The sequence below is a fragment of the Anabas testudineus genome, chromosome 5, assembly GCF_900324465.2.
Source record: "Anabas testudineus chromosome 5, fAnaTes1.2, whole genome shotgun sequence".
NCBI lineage: Eukaryota > Metazoa > Chordata > Actinopteri > Anabantiformes > Anabantidae > Anabas > Anabas testudineus.
In genome coordinates, this window is record NC_046614.1 from 22,359,942 (window position 1) to 22,377,969 (window position 18,028).

The 18,028-nt window shown below is 42.1% G+C and overlaps 1 protein-coding gene across 1 annotated transcript in view; it reads left to right on the plus strand.

Moving 5' to 3' along the window:
- LOC113154305 (filamin-B) overlaps positions 1 to 18,028 on the plus strand; it is a 49,805-nt gene that overhangs the window by 19,255 nt on the left and 12,522 nt on the right. The window contains exons 2-28 of the mRNA XM_026348413.1: positions 1,761 to 1,870; positions 2,080 to 2,215; positions 2,419 to 2,516; positions 2,891 to 3,038; positions 4,117 to 4,235; positions 4,366 to 4,440; positions 4,624 to 4,786; positions 4,873 to 5,073; positions 5,153 to 5,290; positions 5,476 to 5,602; positions 6,608 to 6,744; positions 6,837 to 7,030; positions 7,150 to 7,263; positions 7,837 to 7,980; positions 11,744 to 11,867; positions 13,907 to 14,067; positions 14,157 to 14,247; positions 14,339 to 14,493; positions 14,671 to 14,788; positions 14,879 to 14,958; positions 15,058 to 15,243; positions 15,425 to 15,739; positions 16,023 to 16,140; positions 16,408 to 16,608; positions 16,838 to 17,011; positions 17,120 to 17,282; positions 17,521 to 17,681. Of these exons, the coding sequence (XP_026204198.1) occupies positions 1,761 to 1,870; positions 2,080 to 2,215; positions 2,419 to 2,516; positions 2,891 to 3,038; positions 4,117 to 4,235; positions 4,366 to 4,440; positions 4,624 to 4,786; positions 4,873 to 5,073; positions 5,153 to 5,290; positions 5,476 to 5,602; positions 6,608 to 6,744; positions 6,837 to 7,030; positions 7,150 to 7,263; positions 7,837 to 7,980; positions 11,744 to 11,867; positions 13,907 to 14,067; positions 14,157 to 14,247; positions 14,339 to 14,493; positions 14,671 to 14,788; positions 14,879 to 14,958; positions 15,058 to 15,243; positions 15,425 to 15,739; positions 16,023 to 16,140; positions 16,408 to 16,608; positions 16,838 to 17,011; positions 17,120 to 17,282; positions 17,521 to 17,681 (3,951 nt within the window). The remainder of the gene's footprint in view (positions 1 to 1,760; positions 1,871 to 2,079; positions 2,216 to 2,418; positions 2,517 to 2,890; positions 3,039 to 4,116; positions 4,236 to 4,365; positions 4,441 to 4,623; positions 4,787 to 4,872; positions 5,074 to 5,152; positions 5,291 to 5,475; positions 5,603 to 6,607; positions 6,745 to 6,836; positions 7,031 to 7,149; positions 7,264 to 7,836; positions 7,981 to 11,743; positions 11,868 to 13,906; positions 14,068 to 14,156; positions 14,248 to 14,338; positions 14,494 to 14,670; positions 14,789 to 14,878; positions 14,959 to 15,057; positions 15,244 to 15,424; positions 15,740 to 16,022; positions 16,141 to 16,407; positions 16,609 to 16,837; positions 17,012 to 17,119; positions 17,283 to 17,520; positions 17,682 to 18,028) is intronic.

Below are 18,028 nucleotides of genomic sequence, written 5' to 3' on the forward strand. Positions count from 1 at the left end.
TGCAGTTTGTTAGTTTCATGCAGAGCGACTGATCAGTGCTGAGCTCAGCTGTGGGTGGTGTTCGCTGCGTACGTGTGGAGGGTAAAGGCTGCCGACTGGTGCCGCTCACGGACAGGATGTTTGCTGAGAGGCGACTCTCACAGGTGTGGTTGGTGCAACTCTAAAGGAAAAGAGAAAGGAGGGAAGAGGAATGGCAGTGGGGGGGGGGGGAGTGAGGAAATGGAGAAGAGAAAGTCACGAAGAGATCAGAACGAAATGAGACGTCGAAACCGAGCAGGCGTCGAGTAAAAGGGTTCAAATGGGTGAAGAGTGTTGAAATAGATGGAGGGAAAAAAACGCAAATGGAGATAAATGAGTCTGGCATGAGAGGGAGAGATTAGGAATGTAGAAAGCAGCATGTCGCAACCTCTCCGCACATACAACACACACTCACACACACACTCACACACACTCACACAGTCATTTACGGTGTTGTGTCACCCATGGGTGAGGCAACCTCCCAAAGCTCCACCTAAACCTGAGCTGCTGAAACAAGTTTGGACCAGAGCAGCAGAGCTGGAGCTTCACCAGGTGAATCACATGGTTTCTCACAGACTGTAACAGCTCATTTCACCTGAACGCAACACGACACTGAGCTGTGAAGGTGTGAACACCGCACATTTTATATAAAGTTAGTGGTTTTAAGCTTTAAGGAACATGAGCAGTGGTGCAACATCACGCAGCACAGACCGTGTATTTACCGAATGACGTGATTGTTTGAACTGTCATCACGTAGCTAAAATGACAACAAGACGAGATGCAACAGGATCCGGTCGAGATCAGAGCGTGCTGCAACAACCTGTAGGCGTGTGAAGTTCAGAAAAAGGGATGCAAAAGTCAGTCCTGAGTCTCCAGCATGTAGGTGGGGCTGTGGTGGTGGGTGTGTGACCTGCCTGTCGCCTGTCAGCTTGTGGCATTTCTTAATCATAGGCTGCTTCAGGCCATCCTCAACATTCCTATACTGACGCTGCATTAAAAACACTGTAGGTCGAAGGTTTACGCTGCTCTCATGTTTCCTGTTCTCCTGCTGAATGACTGTGAGACGTAACTGTTCTGAAAAGACCCCACACCCAATACGAAGTCTCATAAATCTGATATTTCATGACTTGCCTTTGTGTCTGGGCTTTGTGAGGCATTCAAGGACAGCACGGAGTGTAGGTCATCTGTGTTTTTAAAAGCCGAGTAGTTGACATATTTCACTCCATCTTCACGTCAACTTTTAATCCAATTCTACATTCACAAAACAGAACATTAGGATATAAAAGTGTCACGAATTAAAAATAAGTGGATTGGTTCACTCTGTGTGCTGCAACTGAAGATTAGCTAATATTGTGTGTGTGTGCGTGTGTGTGTGTGTGTGTGTGTGGTATCAGGCAGCAGCTGGTACTGTACAGTGATGTCTGATTAATGAGAAACATTATGCCGCTGCACGCCGTTCTGCTCTGCTGAAAGAGGTAACATGTTTATATCCACAGTAAGTTGGGAGCAGATGTGTCGGACGTTAACTGGAATTCTGTGGGATGAGAAGCCGAATCAGGTCGAGGCTTCATGTGGAGCAAACATAGACGTCAGCATTAAAATCTTTATGGCTGTAATCAAGTTGTAATATTTCACTCTCATGTTGTTGTTGCACATTCTGGTTTTTGTATTTTTCCTCCTGATCACTTTGTCTCGAGCCGAACGTGAATCTGACCTCAGACGTGTCTCTTGCTCTCATCTAGACTCTAAAGCCATCGTGGATGGGAACCTGAAGCTGATTCTGGGTCTGGTCTGGACTCTGATTCTGCACTACTCCATCTCCATGCCAGTGTGGGAGGGCGAGGATGAGGAGGTAACATCCAGCTGCAACTAATGATTATAAATACATTTATATTAGTACAGGTTTCAGGTATTTGTACTTGTACTCATATGTTTTACGGCATTACAGTACAGAGGGAAATACTTAGTACTCTCCTACATTTATCTTTAGTTACTAGTTAAGATAAAGAATACACCAATACTAGTACTCGTTAGAAATAGTGTTGTTGTTTTTGTGTTCAGGCAGAGTCAAAGACACCTAAACAGCGTCTGCTGGGCTGGATCCAACACAAAGTCCCCGACCTGCCAATCACCAACTTCAGCAACGACTGGAGGAACGGCAAAGCGCTGGGAGCTCTGGTGGACAGCTGTGCACCCGGTACGAGACTCGAAGTTGGATAAATACACTTAATTTATTTATTTATCACACGCGAGCTATCGGTGCTGCTTATGTGAGGTGTTAGGAAATTGTTTGTGAATGTCTCACTGTAACTTGGATTAAACTGTTCTATAATAAACTTTCCTTTTGAGATTTGTTTGTTGTTGACAGTGTCGTTTTTCTCCTGTTTGGTCTGGTTTTAGGTCTTTGTCCGGACTGGGAGACCTGGGATCCAGTGAAACCAGTGGAGAACGCCACTGAAGCCATGCAGCTGGCTGACGAGTGGCTGGGCATCCCGCAGGTCAGATATCCTCTGACGTGAAACTTTAATTTATAGATCGCTAAATTTGAGACTGTAATATGTAGATGACCTGACATTTGAATCCTACGCTGCCTGTGTTTTCACTGTGTCGTGAAGCCCGGCTATGTGTTGTCATTTCTCCAGAGGTCAAAGGTCAATGTTTCCTGATTGTTCACAGCAAAGGAAACGCACTGAAGCTTGTTTTTCACACACTCTTGTTTGAAGCCAACAGGATGCAGCCATGTGCAAAAGAAATGTTCTAAATTAGTTCCCAGGAAGTCGTTAGAGAGGCGTTCATATCACTTTGGTTCAACATCGAACTGGTCGCATGTTTATTTTGATTGGTTAGAGACGTATTGTGTGTATGTGTGCAGGTGATCGCTCCGGAGGAGATCATTGATCCCAGTGTGGACGAACAGTCGGTGATGACCTACTTGTCTCAGTTCCCTAAAGCCAAACTGAAGCCAGGAGCTCCACTCAAACCCAAACTTAACCCCAAGAAGGCCCGAGCGTATGGACCAGGTACAGACCACATGTTGTACAACTGTCTGATCATGTGGGAAATGATTGATATAATTAGAATAAGTAATTCGACTAAATCACAGGAGCACTTGTAAATACTGCAGTAGCCTCAGAGTACTTATTGGTCCTTTTGAGATTTTGTGTTTTTTTTTTTTTTTTAAAGTACTGATTTAATTCTAATGTATTTTTATTAAAAAATAGTTTCATGTGTTATTTAATCATTTTTAATACGTCTGTTGTTTTATATTTTTTGCCGGGCTGTGCTGTCGAAACCCTTTTTAAAAGGTCACCTTGTTGTCGAGTTACACAAAGCTTTTGTGTTTGTGACCTGTTGTTTCCAGTAATGGGAACACTGGGAACACTGGGAACACTGGTTTGTCCAACAATGTGGGGAAGTGAGCAGCTGTTCGTCCGAACAATGGACCTCACTCGTATCTGATATAATAAAACACACACACATGTTGGACTAGAATTGCGAGGACCCAATTCTAAGTCTGAACCCTCACATGTCCTCACAACTATAGTTTAGATATAAAACATGTCCACACACACTCGGTCTGTTATTTTACTCTTAAATTGATTATTAATGATGAAGTTGATTCAAAATAGGACAGTAATAATAAACCCTCCTCTCTTCTTACCCTGATTCACCATCACTCTGGAACAGTGTAAATCTGGACTCATCAGACCACATGACCTTCTTCTTCCATTGGAACCCAGTTTTAATAGTTTCATTAATCTCTTCAGATGTTTCTTTACTTGTTAATTTGACCGTTCTGAAACAGATCAACATCTTTTAAGAATAATGGGAGACCTGAACAAGACAAAAAAAACAAAACAAAGCACAATATTGCAGTTATAAAACCAGACAATGCTTGAATAATGTAAAAATAAGTTGAATTAAATAAGATTATTGAGAATGATATTTTGATCCTACAAATATATTTACTGATCAGTATTATTTAGCACATTATCATCAATAAACGTAATACAGAACAAAACAATGAACATGTGAACTTCATATAAACTTAAATAAACTTATTTCTAAGATTAAAGTTGACGGTTTCTGTTTCTGCAGGTATCGAACCGACGGGGAACAGGGTGCTGCGTCCTGCGACCTTCACCGTGGACACATTCAGTGCAGGTCAGGGTCAGGTCACCGTCTATCTGGATCATCCGGACGGCAGCAGAGAGGAGGTACATGTGTCTTCCCGGCTGTTTATTGACGGAGCTGCTGTGGTTTTCACGTTTTTATATTTTAACACTTCTCCTGAACCAGGATTTGAACACGTTTCATGACATGAGTCTGTGTGTTTGTGTTGATCAGCTCAAGCCGGAGCCCAACGAGAGCAAGAAGACGTACATCGTCTCCTACGTTCCTCAAGTCATGGGAACTCACAAGGTAAACTGAGAATAAAAGAAAATGCATTTAGACACATTTAAAGTTTGTTGTGTCCAGAAAAGTCACGTTCTTCACTCAGTTCAACTTTTTATAAAACATCGATAATGACTAAATTAAGTTTTTAAAATAAATCAATTAAATCTGATTTAAAGGCTCAGGATCGTTTCATGTTTTCTTTCCTAGGTGACGGTCTTGTTTGCAGGCCAGCAGATCCCCAAGAGTCCGTTTGAGGTCAATGTGGACAAAGCGCTGGGCGACGCCTCCAAGGTCACAGTGAAGGGTCCGGGACTCGAACCTGTGGGAAACGTGGCCAACAAACCCACGTACTTTGACATCTACACGGCAGGTGAGAGAAGTCACAGACTCTGTAAGTGTAGGTGCTGTGCTGTCAGAGTCGAGTAAAGTTCCCTCTACTTCTCGTGTCGTCTCTAGGAGCCGGTACAGGAGACGTGACGGCCATGATCAGAGACCCTCAGGGCCGCCAGAACAGTGTGGAGGTCATGATGGAGGACAAGGGCGACAGCACCTACCGCTGCACCTACCGGCCCACTCAAGCCGGTCCACACACGGTCACCGTGACCTTTGGAGGGGTGGGAGTCCCCAAGAGTCCATTCAGTGTGGAAGTGGGACCTGGTGAGTCGTTTGAACATCACTTACAAATGTAATAATCTTCATAATACGTCTCTTCACGACTTGGTGTGTGTCCGTCCAGCCTGCGTGCCGTCTGCGTGCAGGGCGACAGGTCGCGGCCTCCAGCCCGCCGGGTTGAGGGTGAAACAGATCGGGGACTTCAAGGTGGACACCAGGAATGCCGGCAGTGGAGACCTGAAGGTGGCCGTCAAAGGACCCAGTGAGTACAGCTCTCACTGCAGAGGCTTTGAACAGAGAGATGACGCTGGAACCTGAGGGTTCTGTAGCAGTAGTGAGAGAAGACGATCAGATTTACTCTAGTTTTACACCTGCCACGTTCAGAATGTCCTTTTAGCTGAGATCTTGCTCCTGATACCTCTGTTTGACACCTGTGTCTGTGTTCAGCGGGCAGCGAGGTGCCGGTGAAGCAGATCTCCAGTCAGGACGGCGTCTTCTCCTACGAGTATTCACCCAGCAGTCCTGGCAAATACACGGCCTCCATTACCTGGGGGGGTCAGCACATCCCGAAGAGGTAAACTGTGTACTGTGCATGTTTCGAGGCATTACCTCAGCGCATTACCTCATCTGATCTGAATGGTCGGATCCACATGGGGATGAATTGCAGTTTGAGTCGGGGCCTCGCGTTTGCTTTGTCGCCTCTGTGTGTGAATACTATCAGTACAGTAGTAGAGCACATACAGGGAGTTCCCCACAGAATCGTTCCCACAACGAGGAAACAGTCTTTAAATCTTTGGGCCTTTTGAGAAGCTCTCTTTAAACATGACTGTTTGATTTCATTGAGTTCCCCAAAGTTATGTTTTTCTTTTTATGTATTGATTCATATTTGTTTCTAATTTATTTAGTTTTAATGACTGTGTTGTGAGAATACATGCCAACGTGGGCTAATAAGACATAAACACAGTTAAAATAAGAACACGAGCATTGATCTAAGTGTAAAAGTGATGACTGTTCTTGGCCTTCGGAGCTCTTTCTCTAATCCAGTGGGACCATGTGGCTCACTGATGCATTTTTAGTAGAACAGCAATGGAGGTCTGTGGTGCAGAGGAATAAGCTAAATCAGAATCTGGATTCACAGATCAAACACAACTCATTGTTGGTTTTGGTATTTGTTTGGCATTTGTTGACAGTAAGAGAAAGATAGAAAGTCACCAGCAGGGCCTAGGAATGCATTACATCAGTCCGGGTCCTCACAGCGGTAGGAGCCCCGTACGACGTGTGTGTGCGACTGTAATGAAGATGGTAAATCTCTACCGACAGTTTTATTTTGTGTGAAGCTCGTTTCCATCTGAACACACATGACGAGTCACACACATATCTTACAGTCGATAACGGCTGAAGACTGTGTTACAGTTCAGAGGTACTCAGGTTGTTTGTGACGACAGCTTCACTGGTGAGCTCCTACTGTTGGTGTCATTTACCCCCACCCGAATGTCACGGTCGTGCCTCCATCTGCAGCCACAGAGCAGCGGGTGGTGTGACTTCACTCAGTCGGATCGTTCTACTCTGTTGTTTTCAGTCCGTTCGAAGTGGCCGTGGGTGCAGAGGCAGGGCCTCAGCAGATCAGGGCTTGGGGTCCTGGTCTGGAGGGAGGTGTTGTGGGTAAACCTGCTGCGTTTGTAGTGGAGTCGATCGGCACCGACGTCGGAGTCCTGGGTGAGTCATTTCTGCCACCCTCACACGTTTCTATCCAAAGCGAACTCTTCTCTTTCCTGTATCTCATCCCCTAAGACCTGCTGGGTTTTCAGGTTTTGCCATCGAGGGACCTTCCCAGGCTAAAATCGAGTGCGACGACCAGAACGATGGGTCATGTGACGTCCGTTACTGGCCAACGGAGCCTGGAGAATACGCTGTCCATGTGACCTGTGATGAGGAGGACATTGAACACAGCCCCTTCATGGCCTTCATCGTCCCAGATGACAACGCCAGCAATGCAGAGAAGGTCAGAGAACACAAAATGCTAAGCTGCTCATGGACAAGAGTGCGGTGCAGGGTCCTCAAGACCTGCGTTCAGATACAAGACACAGAAATGGATTTTAATTTCTGTTTTTGCGGTTGTAGGTCCAGGCTTTTGGGCCGGGGCTTGAGAAGAGCGGCTGTGTGGTCAACCAGCCTGCAGAGTTCACCGTCAACGGCAAGGATGCTGGGAGTGGACCTCTGAAGATCACAGCTCAGGTGAGTCGATACAGACGCGAAGCTTTAAAACGATCACAGAGCTGCTGTATGATGAATTTGTGAAGGGCTCAGTAAAGAAATGGTGACAAGAAGCGGAACAAGAAGCTGCGAGTCATTTGTTTTTTGTGAGGGAGTATGATCTTCTAAAAACGTCAGTGTCCAACAGCGTTGTTTTTAAGTTTTGTGCTGCAGTTTAAGACCTAAAGTTCAGACGTCACTGACCGATGCTGCAGCTCGTGTCACATGGCTTCATTTCAGATTTGCAGAGTTGACCCAGTGGAGTTGAGCACAACAACCCAGAGCAGAGCAGGAACTCTGTGTGCTCCGTGCCTCCTCTCTTAAACTTGAAAGGCTTTTTGACAGAGCTGTGTTTATTGACCTGTGTGTTTAGTAACCTCATCACCTCTACTGATTGAAACCCTGCAAATCCCCTGTGGTGAAAGCTGCAGCTCTGGATCAGAATGCTACAACTTCAGTACTAGTTGAATTAGATGCTACTTCAGTCAGTAACGTTTATACAGTTTGGAGTTTTTGCTCCATTGAATCCTCCCTGTGTCTTTCTGTCTCTGTCAGGACGCAGACGGTCACCCTGTGGAGGTAAAGGTGAAGAGTAAAGGTGACAAACTGTACTCCTGCTCCTACACGCCCACCTCTGCTCTCAAACACACCGTGGCCGTCACCTGGGGAGGAGTCAGCATTCCCAAGAGCCCTTTCAGGGTAAGCAGCCAATCAGAGCACCCTGTTACTCCAGGAAGTGATGTGCCGCCCAAATCTGTTGATCCAGTTGAGGCAGAGAGTGCCAACGCGGTAGAATCAGAAGGTTTATTTAAGGCAGAACACATCAAGGTTATCCAATCAGAGCCGACGGCTCCAGAGGAAAGGTTTGAGAAGGTGCTGACTAAACCAAAAAATGTGAGCAGTAAAACAAAGAAACCTCTGATTATCATCACTACGTATATCGAGGAGAGGTACAGCTGCTAGTTGAGTCGCTCTGAAATACTCGTTCATTTAAAGGAGTAGTTCAACATTTGGCAAACGTGCCTTTACATCTCTTATCAGATACTTTAATGAAAATATAGATTAACAGCATCCTGACTTCAGCTCAACACACACACACCAATGATTTCCATAATCTCACCTGTTTATATAAAAAAAAGTGTTTATTATAATAAGTATTTATTCTCTTAGCTTCTCTTAACTCACCAACAAACTGATTCACCACAAACACTGCCAATAGCAACGAGCTATCTAACTGTACTAGATACTATCTAAATATTTTCTATGCATCATTTCAGTTGGCTTGTTAAGCAGATTTTATTCCTGATGACAAAACTATTTGTTTTCTAAATCTGCAGAATGCTTCGGAGTAAAAAGTTATAATAGTGTCATGTTCAAAATTCCTTTAGTTATGTTTTAATAGAAATGTTTGACTGAACTCGGGTTAGTTGACTTTGTGCAATATCAAATCTGCTGGACTTGATCATCGAAGTTTAATAATACGGCTGCTTATCACTCGTGTGTTCTACGTGATCAAAAACGTATGTTTAACAAATGTTTTGTTTGCATTTTATATGTAATCGTTTGTTAACCATACTCATCAACACTGTAACCTCCTGTCTGTGCACTGTCTTTGTTTTTTTATATAACCATATATTTTATATCACCATGTGCACTATCCAGTGTCTTCCACACTATGACCACTGTCCATGCACTGTAACTAACCTTTTTTGTCTCATCTAACATGTTTACACGAGAACTTCACTAATCTGAACCTTTCTGATCCAAACTACAAACCAGTACTGGACTGATGACTTTAAAGAGTAAAGATTGTTAAAAATGATCCAGTAAAATACTTAAATGTCCTTTAATGATTAGATTTTAATAATATTATGAAATAATATTGTAAATGATGATTTTAAGAAATTCAATTTAAGAAAACAAACAGCTGAAGACGATACCTGCACCACTTTAACAACTGTGCATGCAACGCAGCTACAGTGGTAATAAAGTTTGTGTACTCTCTGGGATTATCTGCGTTAATTGGTCATAAAATGTGATCCGATCTTCATCCAAGTGAAAAGTATAAACAAAAACACTGTGCTTAAGCTAATAACATACAAACCATTCTAATCTTTTTTGTCTTTATTTAACACGCCCATTAAACATTGAAAGTGCAGGTGGTAAAAGTAAGTAAATGTTTGTATTTAATACATGGTTGGACCTCTTACAGGAGCAGTAACTTCAAACAAGCACTTCCAGTAGCTGTAGATGTAATGCCACTGTAATGAATGGCATTTTGTGGATGGCAACTAATGCACAATTTAAATATCGTGTCACGTGTCATTCATGAAGACATGAATTTTGAGGCACTTAGAGATCAGTGGTTTGCATTCTGCATTTTTTCCAATCGTTTAAATTAAAAAGTAAAAAAATAAAATGAAATGAACAATACAATACAAAAAATAATTAGACCCTTAATATTCTGGTAAAATACCAGATTTTATGTTTTATCTTGCAAGTTGGGAAGCGTGAGAGGTTCAGATAAGTGAAGTGCTGCTGTCATCTTAACAGCATAAATGTTCTTGTCAAATGAAAACCTTTTTACTGTACATGTGCGACGACAGAATCTACCATCCTATATTTCCTCACTATTATTTTATTTAAATCTGCTCAGTAAAAGACAAAAAAGCAGCTACAACAAAAGGTTTTCATTTTACCGTTGAAATGTGCACTAACATAATGACGTCTTTTCACTGTAACCATTATTAATTTGTGTTTGAATTAGTTCGATTTGTTTGCTTTGAAGTAAGTGCTATCAGGTTTCTGTCTTTGTCTATCAGCTGTCTTCTCTTGTCTCTGTTGGTCTCAGGTGTTTATAGTTTTATAGGTGAGAAGCTGCCAATAGGTTCAGGAATTTATGGCAGTGCCAACAAGGCTTCAGGTGCCAAAACATTCCTTTTTTATGAGATGACAGCGTTACATGATGGGTTGATGCAGTTATGAAGAGTTTTTTATCATAATAATAAATAAAAGCACAAAGCTTTTCTGAGGATTCGCAGACAAAGAGCGCATTCTGCTCTTATAGCTTATAGGTTTTTCTACTGGTCCATAAATCATTTCTGCTAGTGGAGAGAGGTTTGTACTAGGTTTATGGCTGATGTCACTGATGATTAAAAAGGCTTGTTGTGAGCTGCAGCAGCCTGTCTGGGACCAACTGCATCTTTCTCCAGCTTGTAATGTTGATACAAGTGCAAGAAAGTAAGTGATCACACCCAGACCTGTGAATGCAGCAGCGACACATTGTCTTTAGGTAAAGATGGTAAAGAACCTACATTGGAAGAAAAGTTCATGTAACTTTGGGTTTGTTTGATCATAGTGTAAAAAATGTATGTGCCGTTTCACAGATCTTTTAAAATTGTTCCAAAACTGTTCCAGTTCTTTGCAGCCAGATGGGCTCAGTCACACCTGAAATTTGATTTTAAATTTGCTTAAATGCAGTGGAATCTATACAGTTTCTAGATTCTAAGCTGGATTTTGACTCGAGTTCAACTGTTAAAATCTGCAATGAACTTCATTAGAGGCATCTGTGCAATTGCAGTATCTGATCACTCTTTAGAAAAATTTGTGATTGGCTAATGCTTGTGTGTTAAGTAAGAATTAGTTCTTATACTACATATACCTCACAAAGTATAGTGAACATATAGTGTTCTTCATACATATAGTGTTTGAATTCTCTCCAGTGTTGGTTGTGAGGATTAAGATGAGATGTGGTTGGAGTTAGGTTGATATAAAACTTCGGCTCTTTGGTTTTTAGCATTAAACACAAACTGAGAGACAGCTGATAAACAAACTTAAATTCCTTCTGTGCTTCGACTAATTTAGTTAAGTAGTTTCTGTACAGAGGCAGTTTTTAATGCTTTCATTGTTGCATCCAACTGTAACCAACACATTGACTGACGCATCTTAATCAAATTGCTTATATTCACTAAGTGGGGATTAAATTGGTTTCAAAATAAATTTCGAGTTTTCACTAAAATGTTTTACTGTGTTGTTTATTTTCTTTAGAGTATGCTGACAAGCATAACTTTAGGATTTATAAATGTCCTTTTAATTTGTTCAATATATATTAGTTTTAATTTCACATTTCAAACTTCAGTGTAATGTTATCTTTTAACAGATGACTACCTTATAAATAGGGATTTTATTGTCTTGAATAATACAATCTTAATCTGTGTTTTAAAAAAAGATATGATGACATATGCCAGGCTCATAAAAAACAGAAATGTAGTACATAAACTGTTGTTTATAGTTGTATTATATATTTTTTATTATTTTGAGATAAAGCCATATGAGAAAACAAAACATTAAAAATGTGGATCTAGAATAGAGCCTTGCGGTACTCCGCATTCAGAGTTTGTTTGCAATAATAATAACAAAACTGATTAAAACAAGTGATGTCATGTCTTGTCGGTACTTGTAGGTGAATGTGGGTAAAGGCAGCCACCCCAACATGGTGAAGGTGTTTGGCCCTGGAGTGGAAAGAACTGGTCTGAAGGCCAACGAGCCCACACACTTCACCGTAGACTGTTCAGGAGCTGGAGACGGTAATACACGTGCATCATGTTTATCTTTTTATAGTTGGGATTGCTCCCGAATACCTGAACTAAACCCAAACCTAATACTAACATAAAACCAGGTCTTAAAAGACTTTTGATGTTGTGAGGAAAATGGAGAAGTCTATATTCTGCCGTGTACAAACATCCACCTTTATATTGTCTCACACACACACACACACACACACACACACACACACACACACACACACACACACACACACACACACTCTTTCCCCTGGTATGTCTTGGCAATGATCTCAAGGCAGAAACATTCTGACAGGAAATTCATCACTCCTGAGTAGAGCAACACACATATTTGATTGTCTGCCTTCACAAACTAAGCACGAAAACACAAAAAATAACCCTCACTTTCATCGGTGAGATAAATAAAAGAACAGGTTTTACTTTTATTGTCCATCTGTTGGTGGATCTAACACTAAAATATCTACAATAAGATGGATTGCAGAGAAATTAGGTTCATGTCCATTGATTCTTCCTTCAGATGTGACCTGGCTTTTACTGCAGTGCCGCTGTGAGATTAACATTTCTGGCTTTGAGTGATATTCCTGGACAACTATTGGACAGATTGCAATACAAAATGTGTACACGCATTGAGGTCCAGCTCAGTCCAGGATGATTTGTAGTCGCACTGAAATTCATCTGACTTTTCATCTAGCAGCAGCATCATCAGACACAAATTTGAACTTGTCCAATACTTTTTTAAATAACCAATAATTAGTGGTTGTCCTCTGGAAAGCAGCAGAGAACTGATGTTGGAGTGAACTCTGCAGACCCAAACCATAATCAGCTGATAATGTAGTGAAGTGACTGTATATTTTACTAAAACAAAAACAGTATATACTTTTAGAGTCAGCTTTGTTATTGTGATTTAGAGCCTCCACTGATTGGATTCCTTCTAATCAGTGATGTTCAAAACAGTTGTAATATGAAGAATGTTTCGGTATTACAGACTAATTTCTGTCATACAAAAAAGGATTGAATGTTGAAACACAGCCTGACTTCTTCAATTAATTCTGCAGAATAATTCACTTTTAAGTACAGTTTTAGCTTACTTACTAAATAAATTGTAAAAACATCTACAACAACATGCCCAGTATTTACTGTACCAAGACACCAGAGGAAAACATTTCCTGCTTAAGTATAAGGTAAATTATTAAATTAACCATTTATAACTGGGTGCAGTCACAAACAGTAATTCCCATATGTACGAAAAGGCAACTTATTTTACATAGTACACAACAAACACTTGGGTTCTTAACAACATACTACGGTGAATAATAGAGGGGGGGATTCTATGAATTAGTTGCCTACTTTCTTAGAAAGGACACAATTGCTGCTAAACTGTTCACAACAATAATTCACTGTTAGATTTATGGGTGAAGGTCGATGATTTCAGTAGTAGTTTCTCTGTATTACCCATCACATTACTATGTTTTTCCATATATTTACCAGCTTGATGCTTAGAGGAGTTCCATAAGATGAGTTTTAGGCTTCAAAACTAAGCTTAGCAGGCTGTTATCATGCAGATAAACAACTTGTTTCCACAAGATAAGTTTGTGTGCACAAGATTAAAATGAATTTTAGGGGCTCTGTAGAAAGGATTTGATACTGAAAATATTCTCATCGAACTGTAGCAATGATATCGGTGCAGCATTTTATGGATGGTATACAGTATGAACATACAGTGTGCAGATTATTCTACTAGACAAACGGGCTGTGTGGACTCAGGGGAATGGTTATTGACCTGGTTCTGTTGTTTGACTTTGTTTCCTGTGTCATTCCTCTCATGCTCTGAATTCCTCTGCTTCGACTATGGTTCAGTTCTGCAGCAGGAAACAATGTGCTGCATGTTTTTTTACGTTAGAACCTGTGTGAGTCTACAGGCAAAATGTTTCTGCATGAACAGATGAAATTAATGAACAGCAGGAAGCAGACAATGAAGCTGTGTGTGTGTGTGTGTGTGTGTGTGTGTGTGTGTGTGTGTGTGTGTGTGTGTGCTCTTTCAGGTGATGTCAGCGTAGGCATCAAATGTGATGCCAACATGGTCGGTGACAAAGAGGCTGATGTGGATTTTGACATCATCCCCAACGCCAATGACACATTCACTGTCAAATACGTCCCTCCTGCTGCGGGAAGACTCACTGTTAAAGTCCTGTTCACTGACAAGGTACAAACACACACAGCTGGAATATTTACAGCGTTCATTTCAGGTGTTTGTTTGCTCTGAGGCATTTCATTGTCTATATGTTCACACAGGAAGTTCCACAGAGCCCCTTTCAAGTTAAAGTCGATCCTTCTCATGATGCATCGAAGGTTAAAGCAGAGGGTCCTGGACTGGCTCGCACCGGTGAGACACACCAACACATAATGTGTGACACTGAATGTCTGTTTTCAAATGTGACTGTTGCTGTTTGACTCGCTTCCTTCGACCTGTCCAGGTGTAGAGAGCGGTAAACCCACTCACTTCACAGTGTTGACTAAAGGAGCTGGAAAAGCACCGCTGGATGTTTCATTCTCCTCTCCTGTCAAAGACTTTGACATCATCGATAACTACGACTACTCGCAAACTGTCAAATACACACCTGCGCAACAGGTATGGATGTGAAATGCACACATGTTCACACAAAGGTGTTAAATAAGAACATGCACAACAGAGTGTGTTCTGTCTTTTTGTCCATGACCCTGAATTATCACAGTTTGCAGCTGCTCGTTTGTTGCTTCCTTTACCAGATGTAGTAATTGTTGATCTGAATACTACGTGTGTCTGCAGGGTGAGATGGCCGTCTCGGTGACGTACGGAGGAGATCCCATCTCCAAGAGCCCGTTTACAGTCGGTGTCGCTGCCCCTCTGGATCTGAGCAAGGTCACTGTGGACAACCTGGATGGAAGTAAGACACCAGTCGTTCTGTGCTTTAGGCCGTTTACTGTGCAGCGGCTTTGAAACAACTCATTCCTACATTATTAAATATTAATTTCAGGAGTGGAGGTTGCTAAGGAACAGCAGTTTAAGGTTGATACCAAGGGTGCAGGTGGTCAAGGTCACCTGGAGGTGGCAGTGGTGAGTGTCAGAGATGCGTTCATGTAAATTAATTGGACTTATTCAATAAATGTGAAAACATATTAAAACTATGTGGTTCTGCTGCGTTTTTGTTTGTAGCTGAGTCCCAGTCAGAGGTCAGTGCCCTGTAAAGTGGAGCCTCAGTCCAGTAAAGCAGATGTCAGTCTGGTTCGTTACACCCCCACAGAGGAGGGGGTCTACGCTGTCAACGTGTCCTACGACGGACACCCTATCCCTGGCAGTCCGTTCCCTGTGGAAGCCCAGCTGCCTCCAGACCCCAGCAAGGTAACATCAGCAACTCTCTCTATCTATACACACACACTTGGGTAGAAAGAACTATTTATTTAGACATTTTATTTATTTTCAGGATTCACATAAAAACACATAAGAATAGAAAATAATAATGTTTACAGAAAATGAAAATGCAGTAAAAGTTGCTGCATGTTTTCTTCATCTCCTCCTTCAGGTCAAGGCGTTTGGTCCTGGTCTTAAAGGAGGTTTGGTGGGGAATCCAGCAGAGTTCACCATCGACACCAAAGGTGCCGGCACCGGAGGTTTAGGCCTGACAGTTGAGGGGCCGACCGAGGCCAAGATTGAGTGTTCGGACAACGGAGACGGGACCTGTTCTGTCTCCTACCTGCCTACTGAGCCTGGAGACTACCTGGTTAACATCCTGTTTGAGGAGGTCCACATCCCAGGCTCGCCATTCAGAGCTGACATCCAGATGCCCTTTGACCCCACTAAAGTGGTGGTGTCAGGGTCGGGCCTGAAGAAAGCCAAGGTAAGAGTCTTTTATCAGTGGTTGTTTCTGCGTTTATCTACCTAATATTGGGAAGTTTAATGAGACCTGGACTAAAAGCAGCACATTCTCTTTTCCCATTTGGATATAAAATGGGTTTTTAAACGTTTTAATTTGTGTTGTTAAATTAAAGATGATACATTTTGTTCCAACAGTAAAGCTTCTAGATCTGCTACAGATTTCAGACTCATGGGTCTCGTAATACTGTCATTCACTGTACACAGTCATTTCCATACATGCATAATGTTTGACTCCATCTGTGCAGGTTGGAGAGACCAGTGTGGTGAATGTGGACTGTACCCGGGCCGGACCAGGACAACTCACACTGGAGGCCGTACCAGAGTCCACACCAACTAGTCCTACTGGGGCTTCTCTAGGCTCAGGTAACACTCAGTCCTGAGTCCCTGTTAGATTGCATTCTTATTTTTAGAAAATTAATTTATGCAGATACAAAAGTCTGTACTTGTGTGATTCTCATTGAATTAACCACCACCATTAACACTGGAACAAAAACATTAAAATAAAATAAAATATGTTTCACTTGGACTGTGTCTTATTAAGTAAATTTAAGCAAATCTTCCAAAAAGTATTTTATTTGTAGTTTTAAAAATGTTTTTAATTTCTGCCACTAAATATACAAATTGTTTCAGGTGTTAAAGCTAAGACAGAGGTGGTGGACAACAAAGATGGGACCTACACGGCTACCTATGTTCCTCTGACCTCCGGCATGTACACCCTGCTGCTCAAGTACGGAGGAAAGACCGTCCCGGGTTTCCCTGCTAAGGTGATGGTGGATCCTGCTGTGGACACCTCACAGGTCAAAGTGTTTGGACCTGGAGTGGAGGGAAAAGGTGCAGTATGATTCTACAAGCCTTTTGTGCACACAGATGATATATTTTTAAAAAGCTTTAGTTTTAGTCTCTAGCACAGGTAAAGCCCCATAAACACTGGAACCAGTATACAACAGTATATACAGTAGTGTATTAGACCTGCCCCGACCAGTCTGACGAGTTCTGTATATACAGTCCCTAGTCACAATATGGAAATGCCTGTAAATGCCTTCTGTCATCTCTCCTTCAGCTGTTTTTAGAGAAGCCACCACAGAGTTCACAGTGGATGCTAGTCCACTGACCCGGCGAGGAGGGGACCACGTGAAGGCGGAAGTCAGGAACCCGTCTGGAGGGCTCACAGACTATCTGGTTACCGACAAGGCCGATGGGACCTACACCGTCGAGTACACTCCTTTTGAGAACGGTAACACACCTGAACCTGCATGTTTTAATCAGTCACAACTCGACAACACTGATCATGAAGTTGTAACTTTATTTTGTTGCCCGTTTCTTTGGCTGGTGCGTATTTCAGGCGTCCACAGTGTGCACGTTCTGTATGACGACACCCCGGTTCCTAAGAGCCCGTTCAGGGTTTCTGTGGTAGAGGGGTGTGACCCCAGCAGGGTGGTGGCGACTGGCCCCGGCCTCCAAGGAGCTCTGACTGACAAGCCTAACAACTTCAACATCATCACGAGGTAGCAAAAGGGCAGAGACTGTTGTTAGTCCAGATTTAAATATTTTATGTTTTAGCAACTTTGAGTCCAATTCTACACATCAGAATCCTCTCAAACCTTGTTTTAAGTAATCTGTTCTGTGGGAATGATGATGATCAATCTCTCTATGGAGCTATACAAACAACATTGAATTGAATGTTATGACAAAAAACTAAAACTGAAGATCTAATTACTATTAATGATTTTGAATCCTTAACAGAGGGGCAGGTATTGGTGGTCTCGGCATCACTGTGGAGGGTCCATCAGAGTCAAAGATGTCTTGCAAAGACAACAAAGATGGCAGCTGCAGCGTAGAGTACGTTCCCCTCACCCCTGGCCTCTATGACGTCAACATCACCTACGGAGGAGAGCACATTCCTGGTGAGACATTTTGTTTTTCAAGTCATATGTTGTTTCTGATTATCAGGACTGGTCTTTGTGTTGGTCCAAAGTTAGTTATATATAACACATATGTTCATTTCCTGAAGGCACTCTAATGTCATTAAACCCCCTTTACAACTATTTGTTGGCTGTGCTCCTATTTCTGCCTTTAAACAACCGCTGATGTTAAAATGCTCTTAATGTTAAAAAGATGTAGATTTTTATTGGCTGATAAAAGACGTGTCGAGTGTTTCAGTGTGATCTTTAAAGATGTGGTTAAAGTTACTGCGTAAAGTTTAAAAGCCACAGCTCAGTTTAATTGACTTTGTTGATGAAAAGCTCAGCGT